The sequence below is a fragment of the Protopterus annectens genome, chromosome 11.part0 (genome assembly GCF_019279795.1).
Source record: "Protopterus annectens isolate FY-2018-M chromosome 11.part0, PAN1.0, whole genome shotgun sequence".
NCBI lineage: Eukaryota > Metazoa > Chordata > Ceratodontiformes > Protopteridae > Protopterus > Protopterus annectens.
This window is the reverse complement of record NC_056745.1, coordinates 275,476,174-275,501,031: the sequence shown is the minus strand read 5'-3', so window position 1 is coordinate 275,501,031 and position 24,858 is coordinate 275,476,174. Positions and strand designations below refer to the sequence as shown.

The following is a 24,858-nucleotide window of genomic DNA, read 5'->3' as shown; positions in this document are numbered from 1 at the left end:
CCATGCAAGTCGGCTTCAGCCTGCAGGAAAGTCATGCAGGTAGAAGATCACCTCAGTACAAGGAGGGACAGTATTAATAAAATAAAAAAGGAACATTTGGAAAAACTAAGCCTCTATTTATGGAGCCATTCTGCTTTGTAAAAGGTAAGAGAAAACAACAGGAAAAAAAAGGGAACTGTGGGAACAATGCATAGAGGGGAGGAATGAGGTTTAAAAGAAGGCAGGTCTTAAATTAGCTATTTAATGTTTGAAAACGATTGTGTAGATTATACATGATGTATAATGTTTGCAACTGGGATTGTATCAATATGTTTTTTTAAGCAACCATTATTGAATTATCACTTGTGACATAGGCAAATTTACTTTCATACAAAAGTAATCAAACTGTATTAACAAATTAATATTAGCAAACATTTTATTTCATACATATTGCTGTATATGACATAACCTAAGCAATATTACATAAATTCAATTCCTGGCCCCTTTTTTAAACAAGAAACATCTTTATTAAACAATAACTTACAACATAAACAATCATACATTTATACAAATGAAAACAAACCACACAGACATAATCCTAGTTGCAAGCATTTTACATCACAAACCATACTGACATATTCCCAGTTGAAAACAATATCCATCACTTATAACCTACCCAATCATTTTCAGTCCAAAATTACATAACCCATTTAAGTCCTGCCTTCTTTTAAACCTCGTTCCTCCCCTTTACGTATTGTTTCCACAATTCCCATCTTTTCTATGTAGTTTGTTTCTACCCTTTTCTAAAGGTCTCAATTCCAGTTGTTTTATATCTGTTACTGTATTCACTACTTCTAATATAGCTGGTTTAGACTTTGATTTCTATTTTCTAGTAATTACTTTTTTGGCAGCCACCATAATTAGACACAGCAAGGCCTTACCATATCTAGGCAATTCCGATTCTGTATCATAGCACAGAAAAATCATCTACCTTGTCACACCAATCCTCCCATCCATCATCTCCGACAGTGCATCCCACACAGAATCCTTAAAGTCCGCCAACCCACCGCAATCCCAGAAAATATGTTCCCAAGTACTTGTTTCTTCCCAATCATACTGCCAGCTTTTGCTGTCTACCTGAGGAAAAAGGCACTTAAGTCTGCTTGAGGTATAAAAATATCTAAGTAAACATTTCCAAGCAAAAATCATAAATCTTCTAGATTTTGTTGCATATTTGTCAGACATACATATATACTCCTAGTATTTCTTTGCGAATTGCTTACACTTATCATGCAATATTTTATATACTCTATTAATTATTCCTTTTTTAATGGCAGCTTCTGTTCTAAATTCTACTAAAAACGTTACCAGTGCTAGTCTTTTATTTAGGACCTCCTATTTCTCTTTGCCTATACTCTGATATTAATCCTTGACGGGGATGGCAATCTCTAACCTGCAGTCCAAATAATTTCTTGGCCTTTTCCCATTTTACTACCTTTCCCTCTCAAGTTACTTGTTCCCAATACCTTGGTTTCTTTTCCAGTTTTCTCCAATAAATTCCAGCCCACTCTTGCCTACTGTCTGCATCAATAATTGCAGTCACCCCATTGTCAGAATCTCCTTTCTCCATTCCTGTGGTGGCTTTCTGCTACTTTATGGACATAATATTCTGTATGATTATAGTTGTTGTATCTTTAGGTTTTTCCCGGTTAGGGGTTGCCACAGCGGAACTCCGGTCCGCTAATGACTGGCAGTAGATTTTTATGTACCGAGTTGCCAGCCCTGACCCACAACCTTCAACGAAGGTACACCAATTCACACGTCTCCACACAGAAGATGCTTTAGCTGAGAATCGAACAGGACAATGTCTTACTGTGAGGCGACAACGCTATCTCCTTAAAGGCCTGCATCCAAAATCCCAGCTCTCCTTGTGTCTTGAGCTTCCCCCCGTTTCAACATCATCCCTGTCTATTTTGAATTATAGTTTTCTGCTTGTGCTATGTGTAGGAGCCTTAACTGTGTAGCTCTGAAATACCCATTCAAATTGGGTAATCCCAATCTGCCCTGTTCTACTGGAAGAATCAGTTGATCCCACTTGACTCTTGCCATCTTCCCCTTCAGGACAAAGTTCTTTAGGCTCTTTATTAATTGCTATCAACAACTTTTCCTCTGGTTGATAAAAATATGTCAGACCTGTGTACAAGACTAAAGGGACTAAAAACATTTTGACTGCTTGTATCTTACTATCCATATAACAAAGCTTCCATTTTCTCAGTTATTGTACTGTAAAGTCCATTATCTCAACTAATTGAGACCTAGGGTAGTTCGGATGTTCAAACATATAACTGAACTGGGCAAAAAACTTAAAAAATCTTGATTTTTTTTCTGCATGCAGGAGTACACTTTCCAACCATTCAGCAATTCCAATGGACAATATTTTTCACACATGAGCTGGCTACAAGCTCAAAAAACACACTTAGGTAAATAGATATAACGTTTACATTTTCAGACTTTATGATTTTTCCCACCTGAAACCTTTGGAAGGCTGGTTCTGATAATTTACTGTTCTGATAATCGACATTCTGATAATCGACTTTCTACTGTATTATCTTTTTAGTCTTCTCCCACATATCCTTATCTGCCACACCAGAATAATTTTTAATCCATACTCCTAAATACTTCATTTTATCATGTCACCATAAACACTGATACGGCTGAACCAATTCATGTGTGGGTACATAATTTACCACTATTGCCTTTGTTTTAGCTTCATTAATTTTGCATCTCGAAAAGATTTGAAATTGTCTCAAAATGTTCCACAACACAGTGAAGTCTCTTTCTGGTTTTGTCAGGTATAAAATAATATCATCTGCAAATACAGTCAGCTTTTCTTGACTACCATAACAATTTTACCCTTGAATTTCTGAATCCCTTAATTTTCTTTTCCAGGTGTTCTAAATATAATGAACATACCAAAGGGGAAAGAGAACACCTCTGCACGGTTACTCTGCTCAAGTAGAAATCATCAGAGGGCGCTCCATCCTCTAATTTTCTCCTCCGATTCATCATATATCCTCCTAATCAACCATATAATTTTTCAGAAGGTGCAAATGCTTCCACTGCCCTGCTCAAAAGACCCAGCTTACTCTGTCAAATGCTTTCTCTGCATCAAGACCCACCAACAACAATGGTATTTTCTTACATTCTGCTTCCCTCTGCATCATCAATGTTCTGTTTATGTTGTCAAATGTTTGCCTCCCCTCCATAAAACCACACTGATCCATATCTATCAATTTTGGCATTACTTTTGCCATTCCTTTAGCCATTATATACATGAACATTTTATAATCATGGTTAATATTGAAATGGGCCTGTATGAAGGTGGGTCTGATTGGTCTTTACCCTCTTTAGATTTTACAGCTACCAATGCTTTCTTTCGTGATGCTGGCACTTCTCCTCTTAAAATACGGCTAAACAAAACCTTCTGATCTTCTGATTCTGATGAATGATCTTTATAATTTTTTTCCTCTTAGCTTCCAGACTTCCACAGGAATACCATCTATATTTATTCCTGGGGACTTTCCTGTATGGTGGTTATACATCACCATTTTTATCTCATCTCGTCCTATCCCAACCATTAGTAATTGAGCCTCATCTACCTCTAACCTTGGCATATTTAATTCTTCTATAAATATTTCCATTTGTATCTTTTCTTGATTTCCATATTTCTCTGCTTTATACAGACTTTCACAGAATTTTCAAAATATTTTGAATACCTCTCTCTACAGGATCTCATTACATTCCTTGTTATAGGGTCCCTAAGCTTGGCGACAACCCTTTCTACTTTCTGTTGCCCAAGTCATTTTGCTAAAAGTTGTTCTGGTCTAGTGTTACTAACAAAAAACAGTTGCTTAACTTTCTAAACTCGTGCATTTTGAGGTAATCCCTTATTTTCTACTTAGCATTCTGCAGTTGACCCTCTTCTTGTTCTGTGAGATTCCCCCTATTCTGCAATACTTTAACATTTGTCAGTCCCCTCTAAATAATTCTTGTTACTTCTTAACCATAGCTCCCTTTCTTTTATTTCCACCTTATTTTTAAACTCCACCTAAATTTTTATCCCACTCCCTAGCTATATTTTCAGAAAAAAAATCCTCTCTAATAGCTCCGGAATAATCTTTACTACCCATTCCTTAAATTCCTCTCTTTTCAACAGACAGTGGGAAAGCACCAGTGTCTCATTTTTTATTTCATTACCCTGTGTTTTTATTTTAGTTATTATTGGTGCATGATCTGAAATAGTTATTGTGTGCATATCAAGACCTTCAATTAAACGCACACGTTCCTGTGAAATGTAAATTCTGTCTAGCCTACCCCAGTTTTTATATCTTAGGGAATAATATATACATTCACTCAGAATGCCTATTACTAAATTCACTTCTTCCATGCCAAACATTTTCATAAATTTCTTCAAAAATCTACCTTTTTCCTTTTGGGGCCCCAGACACATCTTCACTGTTGCAAATCACATTCCAGTCCCCACCTATAAAGTAATATTCCTTGCTGAAAACTGATTTCTCCCAGAATTTTCTTAAGCTCCATTAAAGCAGTTTTAGGTGGAATATAAATACATGCCTGTGTAATCCTCCTCCCTTGCCAGTAGCCCCTTAGCATTACAAATTTACCATTATCTTTTTTTATCCTCTCCTATCACTATAGGAGCTCATTTTGCAATGAATATAAGTACTCCTCTTTTCCTTTTTCCAGGTATTCTGCTGAATATCCACCCTGAAAGCCTTTATCAAATTCAAATGTTCAGTTCTAAGGGTGTCTTCCATAACATAGCTATTTGCACTCTACATTTTGTAATACAGTTCACTACTCTTTTTTTGTATTTATCTGAGACCATTGACATTTAAAGACATTACAGAAAGCAACACTGCATTAATAAGTTATTATAGCCACCCTTTATGTACAATACCTTTTTTGTTAAATGTCTAGTTCCAGCTTTTGTGTTACATGCACACACTATTTGACATGTTAATCTATTATAGAGTTGTTTCTTGTCATATCCACTTGGGCCTATGTCACATTTTACAAAACTTTTATTTTTATTGAAAGCCCTAAAAGAACACACACAAAGACACCCCCTAAAACCTATTAACTTAATACTAACACACAAACTATACACATCTTCAAATACTGAGGTCTTACCTTCTTAATAGGAACAACAGTCCTAAAATGACAGCCACACTCACAAACTTGAGTTAACCTAAAAGAAATGTTAAACATGCTAAGACACATTTTGCAGCCTGTGCTTCTAAGTGCTACCTGGTTTTGTCTTTTCTTTATAGCTCTCCCAGCTGGGAAACCCCTGAATGCTTTCACAGAACATTATCTCCTAGCCAATTTCTCAGTTTTTTTTCCTTCAGCCAATCACTTTCCACCAGAGTGTAGCCAGTTTCTCTATCAGATTGTCTCCATGGAGAGAAAAGAACCAGACATCCAGTTTGTCTTTATGAGATTGTTTCCATGGAAATATGAGGACCAGCCACAGAATTTCTACTGAGCATACATGTATTTGCTAGAAAAAAGCCGCATAATATTCTTTTTCATTTACTTGCTTACTCTTAAAACTTATTAGTAAATCAATCCAAGGTCTTTAATCCAGTAATTTCCCCATGAATGAATGAGAAAAAGCACATTAATTTTTCTTTTCTCATGCTCTTTTAACCAGGCTTTTTTTATTGCACTGCCTACATTTCTTAAAACTTGATAAGAAAGAAAAGAAAAAAAAGAACAATCAGCAACTGTTTACAACACCATTGCACTTAAAAAAAATAACTAAGAAAACTTTACAGCATACAAAGAAAACTAGATACCACAAAATTAGTGCTAGTAAGAATAAAAAAATATTTACTTACAGTTAACTTTCTCCCCCCTCTTCCCCTCACCTAAGCACTTTTATGAACATTAATGACATGAAGTAGGGCATATGCTTTAGGTTCTCCATAAGTAAAAACATTCTGAAAAAGTCCAATATTTCCAGATTTTCTTGTTCTATCATATTTCACACATAATTATTGCATTGTGTTCCCACATTAGGTTATTGATTTTATTCCTGTTAATCTCCATCTCCTAAATCCTATCTCTGCTTAATTTCCAAAGTACTGATTCTTCTACTCAACACTTGTACTCCCCTCCTTCACGCCAACATTTTCCATTGAAATATTGGAAAAAGTTTCACAGGTACAGTCTCTCTGTGGCCTTCATTACCAGAAGAATAAGAAGCAGAATCTCTTTCCTTTTCACAACTCACTTGTTGTTGGACACATTTTTGTATTTCCTCCTTAACATGTACTTCATCAAAAAAAGATTTTGTACCTCCAGGGAAGAATACTTTTAAGACAGCTGGGTATAGCAGTTTGAATCTTACACCTGTATCTCAACCTTCCCCAAACAGTGGAATAAATGTGCTTCTCTTCTACCTGATATAGCAGTAATCATTCTCCACCAACACTCTGCTGTCCCCCACTTTTAGTACTTTGTCCTTCTGGCATAGTTTTGTCAAAATCACTCCTGCTGGGAGGATTGCATCTTTACTATTAAAGGTCTAGGTTGCTTTCTCATAGCCCGGTTTGGAGCATACACACACTGTGCCCTTTCAACTAATAACTCATGCTTATTTGTGCTTTTATAAAATTAATGCAGTCTGTTCCTTCCAGCTTCTCTGGTATAGCTGAAAATCTCAGATTTTCCCCAAGTGCTCTGTCCTCTAATTCTATTATTTTTGAAACATCTCTTCCTGAGCAGTTTCATATTCAGCCAGGCTTTTCTTCATTTTGACTGATGATTTTTTGCAGCTTTATCATCTCAACTGAATATTTGTTTAAAGCTTCTTCAAAGTTTTCCAGCCTTTTGTTGTTTGTGTTGATATACGCCATCAGTGTTTCCTTTATTTTAACCAGGTCAGTGTGCAGTTGTTTTATATGTCCATGTACGTTACTGGAATTCATGTCTGGAGGTTACATTGCTTTTTGCTGAGCAGCTGCAGAACTTTACTCAGTGTTTCTTCCTCACATTTTGTAGTTAATTTTTTCCAGGTCCTCTGTATTTCTTTCTTCCTGGCATCCAGGCAATACACTTATTAGCCAGCTACTGAAATGTACTCAAACACAAGTCTACTGGCCTTCTCTGCTGAGTTTCTGTTTTCACACTAGGAGAGCTAGAATTAAACTGTTACTCAATATGCAGCAATCTTGGAAGTCTCCTGTGTCAGTATGGTTTTTGAAGTAAAATGCTTGCAGCTAGGATTGTGTTGGTGTGGTTGTTTTTATTTATATAAATGTATGATTGCGTATGTCATAACTGACGGTTTAATAAAGATGTTTCTTGTTTAAAAAAGGGGCAGGAGTTGAATAATTTATGTCATATTGCATAGGTTAGAGGATATATAGCAATACATGTAAAGCATAATGTTTGTTAATTTTAACTTAATACAGTTTGATTACTTTTATATGAATGTAAATATGCCTATGTCACAAGTGATAATTTAATAAAGGTGTTTAAAACATTATTGTGGATATAACATAAAAAACTGAGGCACTAAATTTGCAGATTTACCTGAAGTATGACTATATTTGTATTAAATTTTGTTGGAAGTAAATTAAAGTTTTGTAAAAATAAAAGCAAGTTTCTGATACCTGAACAATATCGGATCATAATGTAGGGAGAAAAGCATTTTATGTTTTGAGTTAAACTGTAGGAGAAGATGGAGTTTTATTTTAAAGCTACCCATGAATTTGAAGAATTGTATTAGTCTACAAAGTTCTTAGCAGAAAATTTAAAGACACAGTACAATGAGTGAAGAACCCCATTACTTGCATCATAATTAACCAGAAACTAAAGCCATCAAAATGCAAGTTAAGACAATTAAATACACCACACTAAAGATTTATTTTTATTTTATAACAAAAAGTTGTATAAATTTCCATTCACTTTGGAAATGCAACATATTCACATTTCTGTCATCCAAAAGGAAAGCCTGCGATCTCCACCAGTAACACAAAGAGGAAGAGTCCTGTGCCAGCTCAAACCAGATCCAACAGATGTGGCACCAAGAAGGATAGGCTGTGAAAGAAAATACTTAGTCAGTTTACCAGCAAAAATATTCTAAAATACCTGTAGAAAGTGTTAAGTGGTCACCAATTATACAAAGCATGGCTGACACTTGAACATTCTCAAAATGTTAACTACACAAATCCATTTCAAACTAATGTGTGCTCTACCTGAAGCTATTGCTTTCCATTCAAAATGTAAATTTTGCAAGTGCTTACTAGTTTATATAACCCGATGCAAACTTTAGCAAAGCTAAAATATAACTTTAGAACAATTAGTGCTGGAACTCCAGCGTAATCATGCAATGCTCAAAATTGATATCAAGTATTGGCAACACAGTATACTTCAGATTTTAATGCCTGGGAAAAGCTATGAAAATGTATTTTTTTATATAATCTAATCATAAGCTGCATTTCAATACCACAAAACGGAAGTGGTAAACTAGCATGCAATGATGTCATATTTAAACTAAATAAGAGTGTGTGTGAGTATGAGTGTGTGTTTTCTTATCAAAACACTAGATGTTTCACTCATCTTTAGCTTTTTCTTTTTTTTTTATACCAGCAATGAATGCAACTGATCCATAGTAATCAAGTTTAGATTTTAGACTTATCTAACATATAATGGTAGCTATTAAATCCGTTCCATAGAAATAAGAGACAACACACTGTGTTATATTCAGCAAGGAGTCTTTGCAGACTGCATTCAGTATTATGAGAAAAGAACATGTTGAAATATAACAATTGTGCACTTCCTGAAATTTTATAGTGCAATGATTTTGACAATTTTTTCAGGTAACTCCAATTACTCCTCTCTTTACCTCTTAAGATTATGTTTTTCTAAAATGAAATTTCTTAGTGAACCTTGCAAATCACAAACAATTCAAACATACTATAACTTAAGAAACTAGCTAAATGTTCAGCTATGTCATATTTCATGAACAGAAAACAATGGATGAATATGAAGCACAATGAAAAGGCCAGTTACTCTTGAGTATGTCAAATCCCTGCTCAGCAGTTAATGTCTATCCAAAAAGTGGAGTTCAATGGCACTTAAGGTAGTACATGTGTCCTCTCACAAAAGAAAGCAAAAAAAAAAGTGACTCAAAAGTGACTGACATTTCAGTTCTTGCACAGATTTCTTACAGTCTCCATTTCTGTTAATTTGGGACTATTTGCAATACCTGGAATTATATGACCTATCATTTCATATCTTTCTATGAGCAGCCAGAGTACTTTTATTATTACTACTACTTTTAATAGCATTTAATATACAGGTTTTGCAAAGTTTTTAGTTGTTTTTATATGTGTGAATCTGAGGAAGTACTACAGCAGTTTGAAAACCAATTTTTTTTAAACACCTTTATAGAATTTTCACTTGTGACATAGGAAAACTTACATTTATATAGTAACAAACCAAATTAACAAGTTCACATTTGCAAACATTATACATCACATACATTGTTATATACATTATAATTTACACAGTACATAAATTATTAAATTCCTTTCTCTTAAATCTCATTCCTCCTCTAAACATTTTTCTGCATGTACTGTTTCCATAATTTCAATGTTTTTCCATGTAATTTACTCCTATCCTTTTCTAAAGATCCTACTTCCTCTTCTTTTATCGCTATTACAACAATCACTACTTCAAGTATAGTTGGTTTAGATTTTTATTTCCATTTTTTACTAATTGCTTATTTTGCCAGCCACCAGAATTAAACTTAACAAAACCTTACTATTTCATGGCAATCCAGATCCTGTATCACAGCTCAAAAAATAATTTCTTTACTTACAGTCATTTGCTCATCCAGTATTCCTGACAGAGTACTCTGTTGGAAATTTAAGTTTGCCAAGTCATTACACACTGCCAAAACATATGTTCACAATTATGAATTTCTTTCCCATCACACCTCCAACATTTGTCAACTACCGAAGGAAAATTATTTGGAGTCTGCATGGGGTATTACAGTATCTATGCAAACACTTCCAGGCAAAAACCATAAATCTTCTAGACTTTGTTGAATATTTGGGAGCCATACGCATGTCCTCCCATATTTTCTTTGCGAACTGCATACCGAATCTTTTCTGACGTCTTCTGATTGATTCCTATAGTTACCTTGTAATATTTTATATGCCCTGCTAATTATCCCCCTTTTAAAAGCAGCTTCTGTTCTAGATTCAACTAAAAACTTAACTAGTGCAGGCCTTTCATTTAGGATTCCCCTATCCCTTTCTCACTGTCTATACTCTGATATCAATCTGTGATAGGGAAGGGAATCACTAGCCTGCAATCCAAATGTCTTCTCGGCCTCTTTCCATTCTACTACTTTTCCTTCCCTGATTATTTGGTTCCAATACCTTAGTTCCTTCGCCATCTTCCTCTGGCAAATTACAGCCCCCTTTTGCCTATTCTCTATACTCCTAATTGCAGTCATTCCTATTGGCAGAATAGTCTTTGTCTATTCCCATGCTGGCTTAGTTCTTAGTATACTTTCTGCTACTTTATGAATATAATATTCTAAATTATTGTTGTTATTCTCCTTCAGGATGTGTCCAAAATCTCATTCTTTCCTTATTTCTTGAATTAACCCCTGCTTTAGCATCATTCCTTTCCACGTTGAACTGTAGCTTTTTGCCTGTGTTATGTATAAAGGCCTCAACAGTTTAGTTCTCAAACATCCCTTCAAATCAGGTAACTCTAAACCTCCTTGTTCTGTTAGAAGAATCAACATATCCCAATTGACTCTTGTCCTCTTCCCCTCCCAAATAAAATCTTTCAATTCTTTATTAATTACTACCCAGAACTTCTCCTCTGATTGATAAAAATATGTATGACCTGTGTATAAAACCAAAGGGACAAAACACATTTTACTGCTTGTGTCTTGCAATCCATATCCATAGGCAAGAGTTTCCAGTTTCTTAGTATTTGTATTATCTTTTGTTTAGTATCTTCCCACATATCCTTAGCTGCAATAACCAAATCCTTTTTAATCCATACTTCTAAATACTTCATTGTATCATTTCCCCATAAATATGGATATTTGTTGGACCAACTCGTGTTGGTAAACAGTTTAATCAGTATAGGCTTTGTTTTATCTTCATTAATTTTATATCCTCAAAAAACATGGAACGACACTGTCTCAGAATATTTCACAACACTGAGATGTCCTTTTCTGGTTCTATCAGGTACAAAGTACTATAATCTGTAAATAAAGCCAACTTTTCTTGAACACCATACCAGTTATATCCCTGAATTTCTGAGTCACCTTATTTTCTTTGCCAGTGGTTCTAAATATAATGTAAGCAACAAAAGGAAAGGAAGATACCCCTTGCCTGGTTCCTCTGTTCAGACAAAACTCATCAGACAGGAACCATTCCACTTTGATTTTTGCCATGGGTCCCTCATATAGCCTTCTAAGTAACCTCATCAATGTATAAGGAAATACAAATGCTTTCATCGCCCTACTTATAAAATCTCAGCTTACTATGTTGAATGCTTTCTCTGCATCAAGACCACCAATAACAACTATATTTTCTTACATTCGGTTTCTCTCTGGATCATTGTTCTATTAACATTGTCATCACTATTACCATTCCTTTAGGCATCAAAGACAGACACTTTATAAACATGGTTTTAAATTGAAGATGGATCAGATGTATCTTTATGGCCTTTAGGTATTACAGCCATCATAGTTTTTTTTTCCAGGATGCTGGTACCTCCTCTCCTTTTAAAACATTGTTAAACAAAGCCTTCCAGTTCTTTATCACTTTTTTTTCCATCTTAGCTTCCAAACTTCCACTGGAATACAATGCATTTCAGGAAACTTTTCTTTAGATTGGTTATGCATAACCATTTTTATCTCATGTCCTATCTTAACAGTCAGTTGTTGAGCCTCATCTACCTCTAATCTTGGCATATTTAAGACTTCTATAAATATTTCCATTTGTGCTTTTTCTTGATTTCTCCACTTTTCTGCTTTATACAAATTTTAATAAAATTTCTGAAATATTTCTAATACATCAACAGGATCTCTGACAATTTTTCTTGCTATAGACTCCATACGTTTGGCAACAATCCTTTCTACTTTCTGTTGCCAAAGTCATTGTGCCTAAAGTTTTGTGCTCTGGAGTTATCATCAAAAAACAGTTGCTTAACAGTAATGTTTCTAAACTCATGCATATTGTCCAGATACTTCTACACTCTGCAATTGTGCCTCTTCTTGTACTGTCAGATTCCTCATTTTGTAATACTTTAACCTTTATCAGCCCTTCTAAATAATTGTATTACTTCTTAACCATATCTCTCTCTCTTTTATTTCTACTCTATTTTTAAACTCCCCTTTCATTGTATCCCACTTACAAGCTATAACGTCTGGAATATTTTTTATCCTAATAACAAGATAATTTCCACTGCCTATTCCATACATTCCTCTCTTTTAACAAGTAGGTGGGGAAGCATTAGTATCTCATATTTACTTCACTACCCTGTATTTTTATCTTCGTAATTATTGGCTCATGATCTGAAATAGTTATTGGATATGTATCAAAGTTAACAATTAAATGGGTATGCTCCTGTGAAATATAATTTCTGTCTAGTCCAGTTATGTAAATTAGGGAATAACAGTAAATTCTCTCACAGTCCATACTACTCAATTCACATCTTTCATACCAAATATTTTCATAGATTTCTTCAGAATTCTACCCTCTTTTTGTTATTTCTGCCCTTCTAAGCCCCCTCTTTGCTACAAATCAATTTCCAGTCCTCACCTATAAGCCATATTCCCTGCTGAAAGTTGATTATTTCTCCCAAAATTTAATTTTCAAAAAAGCAGTTTTAAGTGGAATATAAATAAATGCCAGTGTAATCCTCATCCCTTGCCAGCAGCCCCTTACTACTACAAACCTATCATTATCTTTTTCCCTCTTTATCAATACTGGAGCTCCATTCACAATTAATGCAAGTACTCATCTTTTCCTTTGTCCCCAATATTCTGCATCCTGATATCCTTTCTTTATTAAATTCCCATACTTAGTTCTTTCCAAATGTGTCTCCTGTATCACTTACCTTTGCTAGTTTTAATACAATTAACTATTCTTTCTTTTTTGTGTATACGTGTGAGACCATTCACATTCCAAGATAACATGGAAAGTGTCACCATTATGGTAAGAAGTCATTATTCCCACCTATTACACATGGTAGTTTTTAAAATGCCCATTTCTAGCTTCTGTGATAACATGCACTCAATAATGTGTGGTAGGTTAAATCCTTTACACATTTTTTCTTATAATCAACATTAGAACCTATGTCACATTTACAAGATGTTTTGTTTTAATAAAAACCCTCAAATGAAAAATACGTACCACCAGTACACCCCCAGAACCTGTTAATATGAGCCCACATAACCAAGTACATCTTCAAATAAAGTTTAATCCTCCTAATAGGAACATTTGCGCCAAATAGACAGCTGTTAATACAGACCCTAATTAACCTGACACTGAGGTTATCCATGTTAAGATGCATGTTATTGCCTGTGCTTCTATTTGCACTAATTGATGTCTGATGTTTTATCTTTACCCCCATGTGAAAATTACTTGCATACTGGCATAAATCATTAACTCTTAGCCTTGAAGAAACCAATGTTCTGTCTTTTAATGTTTTATCATCATCTTGCCTCCATGGAAAAGTAAGAGAAGGAAATAAAAGTATAGTCCTCTGTCACAGCCTAAAAAGACAAGCTGAAACGTTTATTGCTAAAGAAAAGCTTTTCATCATATTCGGTGTTCTCATATTTACTTGTTTCCACTTAAAAAATTATTAGATTAAACCAAGGGTCTTAATCCATTCACCCATTTAAAAACAAGAGAAACTAGATCAGCTCTCTATATATTATAATCTGCATACTTTTACACCCCATACCCCACCTCAGCAGCCCAAGATTACAGCCTATTCACTTAAACATGCTTTTCTCTAGCTTTTCTTCTCTTTTGGCACTCTAATGCCTACATTTTAATGCAAAAAATATGAAAGAGAAGAGGAAGAAGGAAAGGATAGATCTGTTTACTTTAATAACTTTAACACATACAAGAAAAACTAAAAGTACTTTCCTATAAAATATGCAATTTAAATTGTGAAAAGTTTAGTAATCTAAATAATCTTTAAGAAATCATTTTACTTACAGTTACTTTTTCCTTCTTCCCCTTCTCTCAGGGTCCTTCCAAGCATTAAGAACATGAAGTGAGTCAAATGCTTTTTAGTTCCTCAAGTTTAACAATGTCAACGAACGTCCACTCTTTCCACTTAGTCTACACAGCTGTACTTCACAAATGCAACTGATGCTTTGCAGTTTCACATTTATTCACTAATTTCTGTGTTGTTGGTCTCCCCGTTCATCTCCATCTCCTAACGTCAGATTCTGGTTCACTTCCACAGTGTTTCCAATTCTTCTGGTCAGCTCCTGTGTTTTTCCCTCTCTCTCAAACATTTTTCTTTCAAACAGTGGAAAATTTTTCACTGACAAGTCTCTCTCTGTTCTTTTTTATCCGAAGAATGAGAAGCAGAGTACGCCTCTGTTTGATGGTTCATTTTTGCCGGACAAACTTTTGCATTTCCTCAACAGTTTATTATGCGACAAAAAAATTAATTTGATCCTCCAGGAAAAAATATTCTAAAGACAGCTGGATACAGCTGCTTGAATCTCACATCTGCCTCTCAACATTTCCTGATTACTGGAATAAATGTGTTTCTCTTCTGTCTTGTGTACAATGAATAATCATTTCCCATTAAAGACTCTACTGTCTCCAACTACCATTATGCCACAGTTTTGTCAGGATCAGCTCTTTCTGGTGGTATGCTTGCATCTTTACTAATAAAGGTCTTGGCTTCTTTCTTTCTCATGGCAATATTTGGAAATAAATAAAACAAACATAAAAATGGTGTTTGCCCTTTCAATTAAGAGTTCCAGCAGTTTAATACCAGTCCAGTTGTTTATTTGCACCTTCATAAAATGAATATAGTCTGCTCCTTCCAGCTGCTTTGGTACAGCAGAAAATCTCAGATTTTTCCTACATGCTTTGTCCTCTACATCTATCATTTTTGAAACAAGCAAGCCATTGTCCTATGTAGAGGAAGGTGTTGTGGGTCCCCACAGTGATGCAGGTTACATGCTCCCCTGCTCAAGGACGTATTATGACATTTAGTAAGAACAACCTCACTGCCAGGATGCTGGCAAGGGCACAAGCAACCCTCACAGACACAGAAATAGAAGCCCCTTTATAAAGCTGTTGCACACATGGATCTGGGGGTGCCTCCCAACACAAGGGAATGAATAAGATCATGTCCAGCTGAAGAGGCTTTATGGTGAACTGGCCAGAGGCAAACATGACCTAGAAATAAGAAACAAAATCCAGAACAGTTTGTTTCTGCACAGGGAGAAGGGAAATGACATATACAGGAGTTGCACAACTTTATGAGGTTATTACCTGCTAGGCTGCTACTCTGTAGTCAAGGGGCATGTGGCACCTTTGGGATGGACAAGAGTCTCAGAAATCTGGCTTACTTGAGCAACAAGACCTCGACATATCTCCAGTATGTGGGCTCCCAAATATATTGATTACGCCAGCTCTCGACCATTTGCCAGTAAGGACAATGGGTAAATCTAGCTTCTCAAATTTAAGGCAAAGTGATCAACATTTTGGAAAGGCGGTCATTTCTAGCAAGCACTTGAGAACTAGCATCTGGTCTATCTCCTTTAGCAGGGCTGGCAGAGTCACTAAACCCTCTCACTCCCTTTCCTGCAGTCTCTTAAATGCATATTTGGGTGTTTAATCACATTAAGTGTTCAAGTCTGATGACAGCTGGTGGAAGGCTTTCAAGGTAGCATAACTCACTTGTACCAAGGCCTCAAGCATCTTTTGGTCAGGAAAGATTTTATGTCTTTAGCTCAGTGGGGAAAAATGTTCTTTCTAAAAGTCATATAATGCTCTTAAGTGGACATTTGGTGCCCCTATTCTAGGCAGACTTCTGTGACTCAAGTGTCTATCCTCGTGGGACTCCACACATATCTACTGACCTTACAAGATCCAAATGTACTGAAAGTTTTGAAACATGAGAATAAATCTAAGATGACTTCTCTGCTTAATTTACCAGAAGCATATCGATGTCAAGCAGGAATGGAAATCAAACCAGAAGTACATAAAAATCAGGTAGCAACTGATTATGCCAAAAAAAAAAAAAAAAACAAAAGAAAGAATATAAGGTGAAGGACCAGATGAGAAGGCAAGAAATGTGGAAAAAGCATAAATATAGTTGCTTCTGGAAGAACCTCATGTTGATCAGGAACGAATGCAAGAATGGTTAAGGACAGGCAAATTCAAACCAAGAGATGAAAGGTTAATATTGGCAGCCCAAGACAATGGGCTATGTACACGCTGGTTTACAAAGTACATTGAACATGTAGGAGAAACAGACAAATGTAAGTTTTGCAAAACCGAATTGGAAACAGCCACACACTTAATTGTGACACACTAGTAGCAGAAGGACTGTATACTGAAAGGCATAATAATGTGACAAGACTGTTGCACTGGGGATTATGCAAACATTATGGTATTGAAGTGGCTGAAAAACACTGGAAGCATGAGTCACAAAGCATCATAGAAAATGATGAAGTTTATATCACATGGGATCACCCATTATCAACAGCTCAAATGGTAGATGCTAGAAAACAGGATACAGCGGTCCAAGAAAAGAAGACAAAAGAAGCATTGATCATTGAAATTGCCACACCCAGTGACTACAGTGTCTTATGTACACAGAGACACAAAGTCATAAAATACCAGGATATGCAGGCAGAAACCAGAGCAATGTGAAAGAAAGATACACAGACAGTTCCAATGGTAGTAGGAGCAACGAATCTTACAAAAAAGAATCTACAATCGTATTTAGATACGTTACCAATCTATGTAACCCCATACAAATAGCAGGAAGAGTTATTACTGGGCACATTGCAGGTGCTGCAAAGAGCACTTTTGTCTGACATCAAGGAATGAAACAATAGTAATTTCATGAACTTTAATTGTACTTTGACTTAGGAGTGGTGTCCATTCCTGTCATGGTATTAGAAACCCAAAAGATTTGGAGAAATTAAAAAAAAGGCAAAAATTGTACTGTGAATGAAAGTCCTTAGGCATAATTTGTCTTCTGCACACAAACCTGTTGGCTTGCTTTCCAGAGACCCCATGGAACTTTTACACCTTTGATTCAGAACTTCAAACTATAAAAAACAAAGTAATTAAGCTACTCTACACAACATAATGCAAGAATAAATGCAAAAAAGTTCTAAAATGATTCCTTATTCTCTTTGCAGATAATCCAGAAATGACTAATAACCAGCGAGACTGATCACATCTTTTGACAAGAATGAACTGAAAAATTGGATGTACAGCTTCTTCTTTTGAGCTATATGCTGGAATGATGCCTGGGTAAAGGACCTTATCTCATTGGGAACGCCCACTAAAGCTCTGGCAGTCAAACTAGAAGTAGAGATGTCCACCTTCATTTAATTCAGGTGGATTAAGTATTCATACTGTAGCAGGAATCTCTAGTATGAACTTCAACAAACACTAAACAGTGCCCAACTTTGTTCCAATAAAGGCTGTTCTCTGAAAAAGACTCAGAAGGCTTCTCATAAAAGTCTGCAACCATGGCAGTGCCCAAACCGGGGATACTACCAGGGAATCCTTCCACAAGACCTTCAGGAACCAGTCGTTCAGGTAGCAAAACAGAAGCAGGGCTAGGCATCTGCAGCACTATGTAATGAAAACAATACCTACTCAGTGTGAACTGAAAGAAACTCCTATATAAACCACAAATGATAATGATGTGGCAAAAGCTTCCCCCGCCATATGCTCAGTGACACCATCTAGTTGCCATGAGGCAGTAGAGAAAACCACGGCTGGAAAGTCAGCATCTAGAAGTTCAGGGAATGAATGTACTCAATGAAATCACATTTAAGTTAAGTTTGAAGCAGAAGTCTCCCATCTCATTTTGAACCCCGTGCCTCTGTCCGACAGTGGAACAGACTGTATGGCACCTTTGTGCAGCAGTCAGTGCATGCCTCAAGAGCTCTGCCCAAGCTGTTTAACATCAGAACTGAGTTCATTTTAAGGTGACAACTGGCAACAAAATGCGCCAGTTTGTGTCCTCAACTACAGCCCAGTGGTCTTTTGTGATGGCCCTCCAAACTAAAACAAACCTGGACAATCAGGCCTAGAAGGCAGACCTTTACTGGTAGCTGTGGATGACGTTCTTCTCAGATGCCTGGCACACCTGGTAGACATAACACTGCTAAAGAAAAAAAAGGAAAATGAGAAAGAGGATTTGGTTCTTATCCTCTAAAAAGGCATGTCAATTTCTTGATCTCCTAACTAAAGTTTGTTAAGCATTTACAATTAAGTATATAATGATCCCCCACCCACCCCAAAGAAGATGGTGCAGATGGAAGTCTTCTGGGGGAACAATATACCTACAGAAGAACATGCTGATAATCCTTTCTCAGGAGGAATACGATATAGTACAATAGCATACAAATTGTGCTTATATTATTATTATAATAAAGTTGAGGCCTATAAATCAACAAATGAACTAGCAATGCCAGTTAGAATGACTGCTTATTTAATGCACGTGCAAACACACACACATACACACAAAGGAATGAGCAGGGTAAGCAGCACAGCCAGGCTTACTCCTATAATGGCCACAGTGCAAAACCTGAAAAAGATCAAGCCAAGGTACTATAAATTCTTGCAGAAATAATCCTTCAAATGAATATTCTGTGTTACTTGTAGCCAAGATCACTGCCCAGCTAAAAAGGGAATGGAAGGACATTAAAAAATATATCCACTGCAGACAGTCCTCTCAAAGATAAACTAAATGCTTGTATCTCTTGTATACCATTAAGGGGGGGGGCTGTACAGAGGGCCGACTGCAGATAAGAATCCCGAGTAGAATTCTCAAAACTTAAAATAGAAAGGAAAAAAAACAAAAAATCTATCAGCAGTCCTAAGAAGTAATTCTGCAGCACTATGAAGTGCTAAAGCAAGCTCTGTTTCTGAAAGGGAGATACAGGCTTATCATACTTAGTGAAGAAGAAGTGGGATTGTCAAACAAATGAAGAAAGTGGTCAAGGGTATAAGGTAATGAGGTGCGTGGCAAAGGCTAAGGATAAGGCGTATGAAGAGTTGTATAAAAGGTTGGACACTAAGGAGGGAGAAAAGGACCTGTACCGATTAGCTAGACAGAGGGACCGAGCTAGTAAAGATGTGCAGCAGGTAAGGGTGATAAAGGATAATGAGGGAAACGTACTCACAAGTGAGGACAGTGTGTTGAGCAGATGGAAAGAGTACTTTAAGGGTCTGATGAATGAAGAGAATGAGAGGGAGAGAAGGTTGGATGATGTGTGGATAGTGAATCATGAAGTGTAGTGGATTAGCAAGGAGGAAGTAAGGATAGCTATAAAGAGGATGAAGAACGGAAAGGCTGTTGGTCCAGATGACATACCTGTGGAAGCATGGAGGTGTTTAGGTGAAATGGCAGTGGAGTTTTTAACTAGATTGTTTAATGAAATCTTGGAAAGTGAGAGGATGCCTGAGGAATTGAGAAAAAGTATTTTGGTACCGATTTTTAGGAATAAGGGTGATGTGCAGAGCTGTAGTAACTAGAGAGGGATTAAACTGATCAGTCACAGCATGACGTTATGGGAGAGTAGTGGAAGCTAGGTTAAGAAGGGACGTGATGATCAGTGATCAGCAGTATGGTTTCATGCCAGGAAAGAGCACTACAGATGCGATGTTTGCTCTGAGAGTTTTGATGAGTAGTACAGAGAAGGTCAGAAGAACTTACATTGTGTCTTTGTGGATTTAGAGAAAGCATATGACAGGATGCCTAGAGAGGAGTTTTGGTATTGTATGAGGAAGTCGGGAGTGTCAGAGAAGTATGTAAGAGTGGTACAGGATATGTACGAGGGTAGTGTGACAGCGGTGAGGTCTGCAGTGGGAGAGACGGATGCGTTTAAGGTGGAGGTGGGATTACATCAAGGATCAGCTCCGAGCCCTTTCTTATTTGCAATGGTGATGTACAGGTTGACAGACGAGATCAGACAGGAGTCCTCATGGACTATAATGTTTGCAGATGACATTGTGATCTGTAGTGAGAGTAGGGAACAGGTGGAGGAGACCCTGGAGAGGTGGAGATATACTCTAGAGAGAAGAGGAATGAAGGTCAGCAGGACTAAGACAGAATATATGTGTGTGAATGAGAGGGAGGATAGAGGAATGGTGAGGATGCAGGGAGTAGAGGTGGCGAAGGTGGATGAGTTTAAGTACTTGGGATCAACAGTTCAGAGTAATGGTGAGTGCAGAAGAGAGGTGAAGAAGAGAGTACAGGCAGGATGGAGTGGGTGGAGAAGAGTGTCAGAAGTGAGTTCTGACAGACGAGTACCAGTAAGAGTGAAAGGGAAGATCTACAAGAGGGTAGTGAGATCAGCTATGTTATATGGGTTGGAGATAGTGGCAATGACAAAAAGGCAGGAGTCAGAGCTTGACGTGGCAGAGTTGAAAATGTTAAGATTTGCACTGGGTGTGACGAGGATGGACAGTTTTAGGAATAAGTATATTAGAGGGTCAGCCCAGGTTGGAAGGCTTGGAGACAAAGCCAGAGAGGCAAGATTACATTGGTTTGGACATGTGCTGAGGAGGGATGCAGAGTATATTGGGAAAAAGATGTTAAAGATGAAGCTGCCAGGTAACAGGAAAAGAGGGAGGCCTAAGATAAGGTTTATGAATGTGGTGAGAGAGGACATTCAGGTGGTTGGTGTGACAGAGCAAGATGCAGAGGACAGGAAGAAATAGAAACAGTTGATCTGCTGTGGCGACCCCTAACGGGAGCAGCCGAAAGAAGAAGTGCTCAGCCCTCCTTACTTCATGCAAACTACAGAGGTAAACCTCAATGGATGTTTAACATCTAGGAGAACAAAAGAAGGGACTAACATGACAGCTCAGACCTTCACCTTCTGCAGGATGGAAAGTGACAGTCATGCGTTATCCCCAGTCCTTTATTATAATACACAAAATATGGTTCCCAATACATCAAAGCCTGAAACTTGGAAACCGTCTAATGGGTTTAATGTTCACCATGTACAAATTCTTCCAAGAAGCATATCCAAGACAAGTGAGACAGCATGTTCAAAAGGTGGACAACTGAGCATATTACTCATAAAATTAAAGTCCCAATGAAGAGGATTCTTCTCAAGAGAACATAGATATAAAACCTCGTTCATGAATGTTTATCACTCTAATAAGATGCAGCTGTCCTTCTCAAAATCATGCACTCTCAAATAGAAGCAACATGCATTCAGAACCAGAAATGTGGTCCATGTCAAATAAGCTCCAGATGTATGGAACATAAGATCTGATAAATCAAAAACCGAAGAGGAAAATGATACTTCTCTGCTCAAGTGCAGTGTAACAGTAGATCCAGTCTGTGAGAAGCTTGTGGTAATTGCTGCAGTCATTTCTAAAAAAATGCAGAACCATTGTTGTCTGGGCCAGAAGGGAGCCACCACAATGATCTTGGGAGATTCATTCTGAATCTTCAGAAGTACCCTGGGCATTAGTGGAAAGGCAGACAGGAACATTCCTGTACAAATAAGAGAAAAAGCATCTGTCTTCCAGGCCTTCTTGCAAGGAGTCCTGGAATAGATTTTGCCAGTTGATTGTTCGGAGGAGGTAAAGAGGTCTACTTGAGCAACTCCACATAGATGGATCAAATCTTGGAAGACCCCCGATCTAGTTTCCATTTGTGAGGTTCTGCCCTGGTCCTGTTCAGCTTGTCTGGCACATAGTTTTGCTCTGACGGACTATAAGGTGCCTGTAAAGTGAGACTGTGCTGTGAAGCTTTATCCCAAGCTAAAATGGCTAGTCCACAAAGGGGGGTACGACCAGGTTCCCCCTTGCTTTTTGATGTATCACATGACTGTGTTATTGGCTGTAACCAGTAGAAGGGGTCTGGGGACCAAAGATGGCACAGAGTTAAGTGCATTGCCTTGATATTTATGTGCTTGCAACTGTCCTTGATGTGCCACACCTCCTGCACTTACCCCACCTGAATATGCTCCCAAAGCAGAGACCGAAGTGTCTGTGGTGACTGAGTTCTTTGGAGGAGGAAAGGAGAAGGGGAGACCTGGATTTAGGGATATCTGTTGTCTCCACCAAAAAATTTCTGTTCAGACAAATGTCAACACTGGGATTTGAAAAGATAAAGGGTGTTGATGCTAGGACCAAAGATTTCAGATAACACTGTCTCTTTCTCATGTGGAGTTTGCCAGGGATATCATGAGAATCATAGATGCCATGAGATCCAAAATCCTAAGGTATTCCCTCGCACTGACCGAAATCCGAGTGCAAAACTTTAGAAATAATACATCTAAAAAATTAATCTTTTTCTTGTGGAAGAAAAGCTCTTTGAACCGAGATATCTAGTTGACATCTCATAAACACAATCTTGTGTGAGGAAGTAAAAAAAAAACATTTAAATGTTCTCTGGAATCCCAGCTTGCGTAAGAGATCTTTCACCCAAGATGACTTTGAAGATGACTCTGCAAAGATAAGCAAGTCGACTAAATGTGGAAAAATGTGGATACCCTGTATCCTGCAATGAGCTAGAACTGGAGCTAGACACTTTGTGAACACTCTTGGTGCAGTGGATAGTCCAAAGGGTATGGCAGAGAACTGGTAATGTGATCCAGACACACAAACCTGAAGAAATACCTGAAGTCTGGATGAATAGGGATGTGATAAGTATAGTGTTACCAGGAAGTTTGAAAGAGGAAGAAGAGATGACAGGTGGTGAAATGACACAATTTTGAATTTCAGTACTATCACAAAGAGGTTTAATAAAGAAAGATCCAAAACTAGTCTCCAAGCATTTTCTTTCCCTGGCACTAGGAACTTCCTTGAATAAAACCCCTTCCACACCTGGAAAGCAGGAACTGGTTCTATCGCTGCTTGGTACAGCATATGATAAAGAATAGATGGAAATAAGAGTCTGACCTGACGGATGAGGAATGACCCCTGGAAAGGAGGACTTTCCTCCCACTATCATCTGTCCTTGAATGATTCTCAAAACACACTTGTCTGAAACAATTTGTTACCATAAAGAAAAATGAAGATTCACACTTTTTGGAAGAAAAAGAGACAAATTCAAGGCAGAAGGTTGTGATCAGCAACTATTTTATTTGGTAAACCAATTAAAACAAAAATAAATAAATTACACACACACACACACACACACACACACACACACACACATATATATATATATATATATATATGGGTCTACCTGAGTTAGTCGAAACGCCAGAAGACCGACAAGCGAATTGCGAGGCCGAGAAGATCGACAGTTCAGAAGACTGACGCGACGGATGAAAACACCGACGCCGAGGATGCCGACATGGGAAAAGGCTGTGTAAGTATGCGGTAGTGACGGACGTTTGGGTGCGAGTAAGGTAAGTGTGGATATTGACGGTGTGTGGGGATAGGGGTGGGTTAAGTGAGTTAGGGTTAGGGAGCGGGTCAGGTAAGTGTGCGGTAGTGATTGTGTTTGGGTTAGGGGCGGGTTAAGTGAGTTAGGGTTAGGGAGCGGGTCAGGTAAGTGTGCGGTAGTGATTGTGTTTGGGTTAGGCGGGTTAAGTGAGTTAGGGTTAGGCGGTTAGCTGAGTATGCGATAGTGACGGACCTTAGTGTAGGGTTTGGTTTAGGGTTGTAGATAGGTTTGTTTGTGAGGTTTAGTGTGGGTTTGTAGGGATTTTGGTGTGCTTGTGTGTGTGGTTTTTTGACAGGGAATGTGTTTTGTTTGTTTATTGTTGTGATTGTGGTGTGTGCAGTGTATGAGGTTTCGTGTTTGTGTACCGTCGGTTATTTCGTTGTCGGGCATGTGGGGTTTCGTGTTTTTGCACCGTCGGTTATGTGGTTTCGGTGATTGCGTTGTCGGTCTTCTGGCGTGTCGATTATGTCAGGTAGAACCATATATATATATATATATATATATATATATATATATATATATATATATATATATATATATATATATATATATATATATATATATATATATATATATATATATATATATATATATATATAACTTCACCAGAATATAAAAATAGTTAAGTTACAAAACCTTTTTATATACACATTCATGAGTAGTGACAACACTTCCATTGATGTTTCATTCCTAGACAAAGAAATGTCACAATGCCATCTAGTGTTCGGAAGTTTTAAGTGCACTTCATCTTGATAGTATGTAATCTTGCAAGCTAGCAAGAATACTATAAACTTTTTGTATTAAACAGATCATGTTTTTATGTATATATAAAAAAATAGCTTCTATTTTAAAAAAACTCAAAAAAAAAATAAAGAGTATATTAAAATGAGAAATGTGTAATACTATAACCATGTAAAACATACTGTTAAAGTTGTGTACATAAAAATTGCTAAAAAAAACCTAATACCTAAAATTAACACAACATCCGATGCAGGGACTGAGATGGTAAAATATATTAAAACCAATGGTAACGGTCAATAGGGGCATTCAATTAAAGAGTATATAAAATATATGCAACACATCATTTCACTACGGGTTCACACTTTAAGCATCCTTTTTATATTTTAAATGCACAACACATTAACAAAGTTATTTATTAAC

General features: G+C 37.1%; 1 protein-coding gene across 4 annotated transcripts in view; it reads right to left on the bottom strand.

Annotated features, from left to right (window-relative positions):
* Nucleotides 1-7,926: 7,926 nt before the first annotated feature.
* NUP37 (nucleoporin 37) overlaps nucleotides 7,927-24,858 on the bottom strand; it is a 1,368,290-nt gene continuing 1,351,358 nt past the window's right edge. For all 4 annotated transcript variants that reach the window (XM_044087745.1, XM_044087744.1, XM_044087747.1 and 1 more), the window contains one exon: nucleotides 7,927-8,109. In XM_044087745.1, coding sequence (XP_043943680.1) covers nucleotides 7,996-8,109 — 114 coding nt within the window. In that variant the 3' untranslated portion in view covers nucleotides 7,927-7,995. The remainder of the gene's footprint in view (nucleotides 8,110-24,858) is intronic.